The 10,863-nt window shown below is 43.9% G+C and overlaps 1 protein-coding gene and 1 pseudogene across 2 annotated transcripts in view; one reads left to right on the top strand and one right to left on the bottom strand.

The window, feature by feature from the left end:
- Nucleotides 1-10,863, bottom strand: part of AKAP13 (A-kinase anchoring protein 13) — a 425,147-nt gene that overhangs the window by 92,682 nt on the left and 321,602 nt on the right. For both annotated transcript variants that reach the window (XM_089687654.1, XM_089687655.1), the window contains 3 exons: nt 7,891-8,071; nt 7,100-7,208; nt 2,948-2,990 (listed from right to left, as the gene is read on the bottom strand). In XM_089687654.1, the coding sequence (XP_089543780.1) occupies nt 2,948-2,990; nt 7,100-7,208; nt 7,891-8,071 (333 nt within the window). The remainder of the gene's footprint in view (nt 1-2,947; nt 2,991-7,099; nt 7,209-7,890; nt 8,072-10,863) is intronic.
- LOC149454371 (cytochrome c oxidase subunit 6B1 pseudogene) lies at nt 1,912-2,224 on the top strand (annotated as a pseudogene).

Raw genomic sequence — 10,863 nt, 5'->3', positions numbered from 1 at the left:
TTTTCTTTAGTTGATTCCTGGTTTGGGCCTAGGCCAAAATAACATCAAACATTCCAGGAGTCTTAATGGGCATTTTTTTAAATTTCTTCTGGAGGAGGGTCTGCCTCAACTAAGCACACTCTCCTGCCTGCATGTCTGAGCTAAGGGCAGGTGGATTGCAGGAAAGAAAAGCAACACAAATTATTAGCCTTTGCTCAAGACGGCCGGAGGGGTTCAAATTGGTTTCTCAACAAAATAAAGCATGGGTAGTTTTGCCTTAAAATATTAAAAAAATGAAATAAAATTTTCAGTTTGTCGCACTCAGATGCAGTTAAATTCAACTTTAAATTGTAACCTCCTTCAGGGAAGGGACGCATCTGAATGTACAATACAGTGTTGCCAACCTACCAGACTGAACTTCACAGACACGACACCCAGATTTTACTGGCACAGCCAAGTTTATACTGACATTTCCAAAAGTTAAAAAATTACGGTTTTAAGTGCAAATTTCAGTATTTAGACTGCAAAAAAGTACAATATGCAATTATCAATGTGATTTAAGGAAGATATTAAGGCAAACAACATATTTATGTTATGTCACTATAGTAAGTAAGTAGCTCAGGGACAGGACTCAGGAGGGCAAAAAATTAGAATCGGCAGACACATATATGACATTGATAGTGATAGCAGCGCAGATGATGATGGCACCTCACTGACATGACAAGTCCCCTCCTGGGTCACATTGGCACTCCGTCCATTCCAGTCCAAACAGTACTGTTCCCACAGCGCCCATCCCGCAGACACGCACATGAGGCTCCATTGGACCATGACATCCCATGATATACACAGGCACTGCCTCTTCCAGACCTGCTCCCCCCCATTGGCACCGCCTGAACACACTGTAGCAGACACTTGAATGGTCTCAGACTGGAACGGCACATGGGCATGAACCAAGCGCCAGCCATATTTTTAACTGGCAACCTTTTCCTGTCACTGGCATTTACTGGCAGGAGAAAAGTGCCTGTCTTTCAGTGGCTGCCAGTAAAAATACTGACTGTTTGCAACACTGGTACAATATATGTAGAAGAGCTGGGTAAATTGTTGTTGCAATATAATAACTGTAGCAAAAAAGTGCTTCATTTGCAGGTGCTCGCTGTAAGAATATTTAAAGTATAACTAGAGGCAAAACTTTATTTTTAGTTTTGGATAAAGTGAAGAGGGATTAGAACACCTATTAGGTTTTTATTGCTGTCTGTGCCCCAGTTAGGGAGACTCACCCTCTTTATCCTTTTTATCATCAAAAGTGAAAGTAAAAGAAACCCAACATTTTGGGCAGTCCCCAGAAAAGTAATAGAAGGGACAATTTCCAAGAGACACTAGTTGTGACCTGGGGGTCCCCAAGGAATTCCCTTTATTTTTTCTCTCACTTCCTGTTTAAGCTATAGTACAAGAGGTGAAGAGAAATCTTTGCCAATGGGACAGAGATAGCAAAAAAATAAATTGATAGGTGTTACAACCCTCCCCTACTTTAATATGTAAAAAAAAAAAAAACTTTGTGTATAGTTCTACTGTAAAAGAAGTATGGGATTTTTATTTTTTTTAATCACACTTAGGTGGATGCAGCATCAGCCCAATGCTGCATTTGTCCCCCGCTGGCTCTAAGGCTTAACCCTTTGAGGACCAAGGGACGTATTTGTCCCATCTTTGTAATTGCGTGCATCATCGGATTAAGAACTTTTTTTTTTGGTTTGAGTCAAAATATTATTTCTTATCAACAAACAACAAATGGATCTAGCTTTTTGCCAATTATTTCATGAAATGGCTTAGTTACAGCAACTGAAGTATACGAACTTAAAAAACAAAAAAATTGATTCTTTTGGCGTTCCAAAACCTTACGGTCCTCAAAGGCTTAAAGTGAGCAATCAGCTCTGCGAGAAGTGACATTGAAGTGGGGGTGTGCGGACTGCGAGGCTTAGCAGGAAAAATGGCAGACAATATTCGTGCAAAGATTGAAAACTACAAGACCGCACCATTTGATGCCCGTTTTCCTAATCAGAACCAGACCAAACATTGTTTCCAGAACTACATGGATTTTCATTGAAGCGAGAAATATTTGACTGCCAAAGGACAGGATCCCTATCCATGTCAGTGGTATTCGAATGTATACAAGTCCATGTGCCCCAACTCTTGGGTGGAGCAGTGGGATGAGCAGAGAGAAGCGGGCACATGTCTGGTCAAAATCTAAAGGGTGTACGCTGGACTTGTGAAGTTGATTCCTGCAATCTTAAACGATGTTCACACCGGGCCTGATATTTTAGCTGGTTTTGTCCATATACATTTTGCTTCTGTTGTAAATCGATGGAGAAGCATCCAGTGAAGTTTATTTCTATGCCAATAAAACCTGAAAATGATTCCCCCCCCGACACCGCTGATCACTCAGTATTCCCTGCTGCTCTGAGCAGAGAACAGTGACTGTCAGTCCCCCCAACAACTCCTCCCCTACTCCACAGAGTGCTAGGCTGTGGAGGGAGCGGCTGGCTCAGGCTCTCAGTTGGGAACTTTCCTCAGCCCGGACAGGCTGATTGACGTCAGCCGGCAGTGGACTTTAGCCCACTGTCGGCTGAAAACGGGTCACAGGAGTGCAGAACGAACTGCACTCCTGTGATCCACAGGAGAAATACATCCAAACAAGCTTTGGCTCTACGTCTCCTTTAAATACCGTACAGTGTGACATAGCACACTGCCAAACGTTTCACTAACTGGGAATAAAATATTTGTTCACCATGATTCAAGCCCGAAAGAGCAGGGCCCTCGAACCCCTCGTGTAGTGTATTGTTACTGTCTTGTCTCATGTTCTGTCCCCCTTGCTACTGTACAGCGCTGAGCATACCTTTTGGCGCTATATATAAATACTGTATAGTAATGATTCATATCCAATACTACCTTCCACTAGACTGTGCACACTTACCTTTGAGCCAGAGAATTTCTAGGGATATTTAAGGACTGTGAACCTGAAAATTAAAAAAAACAAAACATCTTAGGACTCAAGTCAGTCTCTCCCAACAATCATTTATTAGCCTGCAAGTGTTATTAAAATGGCCGTTATGTTGCAATGTGTACAACATTAGGAATCTTCACCTCCAAAGCGTGTGTGGTTAGGTTCTAGGGGTCTACAGTGCTTGAAACTACAGTGATTTTGTTGGTCCTCTAATAGGATCACATCTACAGCACAGGAGATCCAAAGGAGATGGACACCACTACCTGAACAAGCAGTGATTTCTAGCAGTCTTATCACAATTGAACCTTTTCATCATGATTACACAAGACACCTGACAGAGGTAACCTGACAGTAAATCACTTTCTCAGACATAAGCAAGGCAAAGCAGGAAAGGCTGTGAATAGCAGAGTGGATATCCTAGCGATGGACATACAGTGCTCTGTTGTGGCAGTATTTACTTACTATCCGACTCGTCATCACTGGACGAGGAACCAACAGTAAAGACATGCTTAGACTTAGGAATAAGCGGAGAAATGTTGAAGGAGAACGAGATTCGCCTCTTTGGTCGCATCCGGGTCTGAACTGAGAAGTGGGTTAACAGCAGACGTTAGAGCATGCAAATACAAAACAAGAGAGAGAAAAACAAACAGAGGGGCAGAAGCAGGGTGCAGACTGTGGGTTAAAGACATGTATGTCAACTGTATGATCATCATCCTTCATCTGGATCTATCCACAACTTCAGATGGAGGTACCATTAAAAAAAAAAGGATCATGTATCTAGGATACATGGTTTTACCATCATGCTATATATCAGACATGTCAACCTTAGGGTGGGCTGAATTCATGAAATTAAAACTTCAAGGGGGTGAGGGTAACACCTGTTTAATTCTTGAAAGGGATTGAGCAATAACTGCAACATGCAGCATTTCTTATTTTTAATTTAAAAATGTGGAGCCCATTTTATTTAAAGTGGTTGTAAACCCTTACATATACTCACTGGGGAGAACAGCCTCGACAAAATGAAACAAATCCTCCTACATATGTTGTATCTGTTTATCTACAGCCTCTCTCTTCTACAGATGGAAACATTTACACAGCATTACTCAGCTCCAGGGAGGCAGGGGGTGGGGATCGGATGCCACACACTGAAGAGCATAGAGCAGGGAGCTGAGTGTAATATGAGACCTGAGTGGAGGGAATGGACACACCTCCCTCTACACCACAGATGTCAAACACAAAGCCCGCGGGCCGAATCCAGCCCTCCAGGCCATTTCATGTGGCCCTTGCACCTCTCCTGCAGGTATCCCCTTGTCTCCGCCCCCACCTTGTCTCAGCAGTCGGCATCAGAGAGGAGAATAGAATTCCTCTGTCAAATCCTGCACCTCTCAGTGCAGCTGCAGCACCCCCTTATCTCTGCCTCCCCTGGTCTCAGCCTTCAGCAGACTCTGGTAACAGACTCCACTCCTCCTCGAGACCCTGCACTTTCTGCTTTCCAGCTCTGCCCCCAAAAGAGGTGCATGATGATGTTAGAGAGGGTGTAGAATTCTTGACATCTGATGTAATGGGGGGGGGGTCTTACAAATACAATCGGCCCTTTGACGGCAACCATAATGCTGATAAGGCCCACAATTAAATGGAGTTTGACACCCCTGCTCTACACAGTCTCATAGGGAATCATGCACTGATGAGGCTGTCAATCACCAGAGGCATGCTGGAGGGCAAGGGGGGCATCTTCTGATGTTGTACGGTATATCAGAAGACCTTATGTAGATAGCAGAGGAAAGCGAGAGCACACAGAACCAGGTGCTTTGGACAGAGGCAAGGACACACTATAGAAGGATATGCTTGTTTTTTGTTTTTTTTCAGAGGTTTACAACCACTTTGAAATGAGCAGCTAATGGCCAAAAAGAAAACAAGTAGAAGTAAGGCAACATGAAAAAAAAACAGTTTGACATTCCTGATATATACACATTAAAAAGAATTATTTGAAGAGTTATTGAATTTTCGGGGTCTAACCACATTTCCAGAAAATGTAAGCAGAATCATTCATTGCAATTATTCATCAAGCCCCAAACCATTCTTTTATAAAATCAAAGATTCCATAAAATGGCTGAGCAAAACATTAAAGAACCATTCACAGCTATCTATTTTAAACCACACGTTTAAAAGAGATGTGCGGGATATTAAAAAAAAACGAAACACAAAAACAAACATCGATAGTCTCCTATGTGGCTGCAGCATCGATCTGATGCTGCATCTGTTAGCAGCTGGTTTTAATACAGAGAACTGAGTGATCACATGACTGCTTATTGCTCAGTTCTCGGTCTTCACTGCGGAGACAACGGTCACTGTCAGTCATTGGCTCTCTGCTCTGCCCCTTCAGCGCTCACTGGAGCACTGGGCTTTGGCGGGGGTGGATGGCTGAGCCAACTGCAGGTCAGGCATCTGGGCGGATCTCAACATTATTGTCAGAATACATCCAAAGACTGGAGCGGCTCTGTGATGTCAGATGACAGCATGCTTTAGCCTGCTGTTGGCTGAATCTGGGTCACAGGAGTGCAGAAATAAGCACACTCCTGTGATCCAAACGTACAGCCAATATTTGTGCAATGCATTGATGTACGTTGGCCCAAAAAGTCCATGTCCATTTTTGATGCACCATTTGAGTGTGCATTATAGGGGCTTTTGATGAGAATGGTTGTGCATGTCAATGCACCTGCCTTTAGCAATAAGAAAAAAAAAACCAGCAGGAAAATGCAGATGCATAGGTGTGAATTCAGCTTTAGAGGTTTAATGACCCCCATTATAGCAAACACAGCTATGACTTTAATTAAAATGCATTTTCTTTCCATTTCATCAAAAAACATTCTTTCAAAGCCATCCAAAGAAGGTATCTTAAAAATGCTTTATTAGATCAGACCATTTCTATCTTTAGTGACAAAGTGGAACTTTAGTTAGAAAATTAAATCCTGCTAGATCAACCTCATTCTGGCCCCTTTTGCAGGTACAGCTATGTACACATTAAAAATAAGTGCCTATACTGTTTAAAATCCAGTAATACACTGTCTCACCCCGCTCTGTACATGATCAATTGCTCTCTACTTTTAGGCACTGTACCGAATTTGTAGAGGCCGATCTGCTGCCAGTCTAAAGATTTGCTGCTCAGGGCCTCTGGGGATCAGCAAAATGGCAGCCTCCAGCAAGAAGAAACAGAACAATGCTGGAGGCAATTTACAGCACACACTCATTTTGGTAGCATAATTATTAATGTGGAATGTATATTTCTTGCGAAAGGACATTTTTTTATCAAGTTGTTATCGGTAAAGTTCCCCTTTATAAAAAAAAAAAAAATCAAATAAATGCACTCTTTTTTGCAGGAAAAAAAGTGCTTTTTTCAAAGCATTGCACCCACATTTAGGGGATGGTAGGTACAATGTAGGGTCCTGCAAGTTATTCCTATAGCTTTCTGGCTGTACCTCTGTGTGGGCTGTCAACTGAAGAGATGGAGGAAGATTCAATGGACTATGACTGCCCAGATTACCACACTCGTAGTCCATTGAGAAGTACAGGTCTGTTTGCAAGGTGGCAGACAGGAGATGTAGTCCATTCATTCATGAATCTATGCGAATGAATGATGCAGGTGGGCTGGATATTACAGAGCAGGCTAAAGACCTGTTACATGGTAGAGAAAATGTACATTACAATTACAATGATGAACACATGAGAAGCAGGGGAGCTTCCCAGAGAAGGAGGAATTCAAGAACAAATGTGACATTGACAGTTGAGGGGATGGGGGTGTTGGAAGAAAAATGTCAGAGGAAAGGAAATTAAACATGCTTGGGATAAACAGATGTCTACTGTATCTTCAGAACAAACTCAACCTTGCATGCTGGATGCTTCAGATGGGTAGGTTAGTAGGCATAACATTCAGTGTTAATTGATCTGCATGGGTCTGTCTAGTAAAATCTAGCAATTAGCAAAGGCTTCTCTTTCCCGGCTCTATGGTGGCTGTCTATTACTGCAAAGAGCAGTTTTTGAAAGATTATCATGACCCCCTGTAAAAGACAGTGGCTGGTTAAAGTAACATTCGGAGACATACAGGGGGCACACTAAAACACTCACTTTCCACCAGGGGATTGCTGATAGTGGTTAACGACATGGATTTTGTCAGGTGAGGAGCAAATCCTGAACTGGGGTAAACAAACCCACGACAGGGGGTCTTTTCACGGTCCTGTAAAAGAAGAATGGATAGTTAGTCTATGCAAGCCAACATTTGTCCACACTTCCAGCTACAGAAGATTTTCAAGGATGCCCACATGAACCAAATCACAGAAACACAGAAAGGAACACCAGACCAAGATCAGATGAAAGTAAAAACGGGGGAAACACCACTTCCCCTTCATCAGGGCTCAGGATGAGATAAAACTTGGATGGAGAAACCAGTGACTTCACAGATCTATATTCGAATCAGTATGAACTCACTCCATAGAGGAACAACCTCACAGCAGTTGCAGAGCAGCAATGGAGCTCCATCTTGGACTCTTTCATCCAATTTTGGTCTGCTGCTATTTCCTGTATTTCTATGTCTGGAGTTACTACTGTTGGGTGCCCGCTGAGGGATAACTTGCAGTTTGACAGCTGCCTTGCCAGAGCTATTGAACTTGTTTGAACTTTTCTTTCATCTGATCACACTTGCAAGTCCAAAAGTTCCCAGAGCCTCTTTGATTGCTGTTGAGCCACATGCATCCCCATCACTGTGGTGCCAACACTAAAAAGGAGGCCAATTCCAACCCAGAACATGGTCGTAATGTGTCTTTTGTTCTAAGAGTTTGGAGATTGTAACAGGAAACTGGGCATTCCTTGCTGAAAGTCAATAGCATAAACATATTATGCATTTCTATAAGCAAACCTACCTCATGGTGTGAAGCTGTGCTTTTTCTCTGATCAGACTCCGTTTTCTCTTCTGTCAACGAAAGTGTAGAGCCGCTACGAACCTCTCCCTCATATGTAGATGGCATAGTCAGGTTGCCGGAGACAACAGATGAAGACTCATGACTGGCGGCGGTTTTGCCAGCAAGACCCTCTAAGCTGTAACTAAACAGAGACCAAAGAATAATGTTCACAGTATGAAGACAAATGCGCTATCGCAAAGCTGTCATGGAACTTAGTTACATTCAAATGGTATTAGCAAAATAGCAGGCAGGCAGGTTAGTTGCAAAAGGAGTTCTCCGTATTTGCCAACAACGCACGTGTACAAAGTCACAGACCAGCATATACAATTCATCTCATGCAATATTACAGACGGGTTACCCCAAAGAAAATAAACTGCTAATCCACTAATCTACTCCAAACATTGCAATTAGGGTGCATGCACACAGATGTATCCGGACACACAGCATAAGCCCTGGTTCACATCTATGCGGCCATGCAGGTCGCGTTTTGCACGGGCACGAGAGCTCATTCATTTGCATGGACTCCCGTGCCCCGTGACACGCAGAGAAGTCGTCCCTGCACTCTGAAAACGCAGCCCGCACGGGAACCTCGGTTTCCAGTACAGTTGCGTTTTCCAGTGCGGGCGCCGTGCCATTAGAACTAAAGGCACCGGCCCCAGATCCGCATTTCTCTGTGTGGGTGGTGCGGCTGCACGGATTTTCGTGCAGATCCACAGCGGCACCACCCGCACAGATGTGAACCTGACCTAAATATGGGCATATTTCCCTGCAAGGGAACCCAAAGGTGCTGTATGAATATTTCCGCGTCCAGTCTTGTATGCCAGTACACATACATGTGTGTATGCAGGCACTTATGCACACGTATATCCGCATACAGCCTTTGATTTACATAGGTGGCTGTACGGAGCACTTGTGAGCTCCCCTGCCAGGGATATATAGCAGCATTAGCCAAATACGGCTGTGTATGAGCTCAGACTGAAATAAATGTCAGCACAATTCATCTTAATCAGACTGTGAATACAAATATGAGGCTGCGCTGGGCGCTGATAGAACCAGTTAACATACAGGCTTGCATTTTTCCAGTATGTGTCATACAGAAAATACTAGTATATGAATGGACTTAGAAGAACAGCCAGATCCACAGCTTGAATGCCAGTTTTATACTGAGTACAAATTTCCATGATTATTTCTGGTGTGCTTTTAAGCTACTGCTCCACCTAAGGGGCCAAAACAACACAATGAAGGAAAGTTTACGCTGCATCAGCGGTCTTGCGATGGCATTGAATTATATTTAAACTTAAAGTGCTACTAAACCCAGGACCCTGCATTCACTATATCTGGTCTCCCCGGACCCTGCATTCACTATATCTGGTCTCCCCGGACCCTGCATTCACTATGTCTGGTCTCCCCGGACCCGGCATTCACTATGTCTGGTCTCCCCGGACCCGGCATTCACTATGTCTGGTCTCCCCGGACCCGGCATTCACTATGTCTGGTCTCCCCGGACCTGGCATTCACTATGTCTGGTCTCCCCGGACCCGGCATTCACTATGTCTGGTCTCCCCGGACCCTGCATTCACTATATCTGGTCTCCCAGACCCTGCATTCACTATATCTGGTCTCCCAGACCCTGCATTCACTATATCCGGTCTCCCTGGACCGGCCATTCACTATATCTGGTCTCCCCGGACCCGGCATTCACTATATCCTCTCTCCCCGGACCCGGCATTCACTATATCCTCTCTCCCCGGACCCTGCATTCACTATATCCGGTCTCCCTGGACCCTGCATTCACTATATCTGGTCTCCCAGACCCTGCATTCACTATATCTGGTCTCCCCGGACCCTGCATTTACTATATCTGGTCTCCCAGGCCCTGCATTCACTATATCTGGTCTCCCCGGACCCTGCATTCACTATATCTGGTCTCCCCAGACCCTGCATTCACTATATCTGGTCTCCCACAGTGCACGGAAATGCAATTATTGTAATAAATATAAACTGCTAAATACCTTTTCTTATCAGCAGTTAGAGCAGTCTTGTGACTTCTATCAGTGTCCGGCTGAACACTGGTTAAAGCTTGTATGAGGAGTTTTCATTCTCCTCTAACTGTCCTATGAGGCTGCATAAACCTTGACCCTCTGTCTGGAGAGCGCAGATTTGCCCTGCGTCAATCACATACACACACCCCCCCCCAAAAAAAGGGGAGGACCAGAGAAGACCAGATCAAACTTTTTACACAGTGTGGGGGATTAACCTCTTCAGTTCCACAGTGAGTATAACCAGCATGATTTACTGCATATACAGACTGATATTACTGTTGTAGGTTTAGTAACACTTTAAAAGCTTGAAAACTTAATTTTATTATAATATACTCATTCTGGTTATTAGCCAATAGACAGCAAAATAATCTGTATCAGGGAAGTGGATATTTTATATATGCGGACTCTAAAGCCAGTCATAGTTTATTAGGGACCAGCTGAATTTTGATCCATCTATGGGCAGGCTGGTTGTACAGAGGTCGACCTCTAAATTGACTTCTGTACAACCAGCCGGTTGGATCACCTAATCACTACCGCAGCTATAGCATTCTGATGGCGGGAAAGTCTCCTGTCAGAAAACAAAGGCTCCCTGAATGTGTGGATGTGGGAATTGATTCATTTTCTTTTGCTCAACCCACTGATTGAATGAAAGAAAATGAATCATGGATGGCAGAGGGTCACTTCACCAAGGAAGCAGTAAAGCCAGCCATAGAAGGACCTAATCACTGCTGAACCGGCTGAGATTTGATGCATCTATGGGCTGCCTGTTGAATTTTTTGCATGCAATTACAGCTGGAGGCTACAGCCACTAGCAGTAATCATTGTGTTCTGCCGGCTTCAAAGGTTCCCCACCAGCAGAACAAAATAGTGCTACGGGAGGGATTCCCCATAA

Source organism: Staurois parvus, unplaced genomic scaffold, assembly GCF_062004578.1.
Source record: "Staurois parvus isolate SC_StPar_1 unplaced genomic scaffold, SC_StPar_1.0 ptg000432l, whole genome shotgun sequence".
Taxonomy (NCBI): Eukaryota; Metazoa; Chordata; class Amphibia; order Anura; family Ranidae; genus Staurois; species Staurois parvus.
Note: the sequence above shows the minus strand (reverse complement) of the source record. Positions and strands in the feature narration are given on the sequence as shown.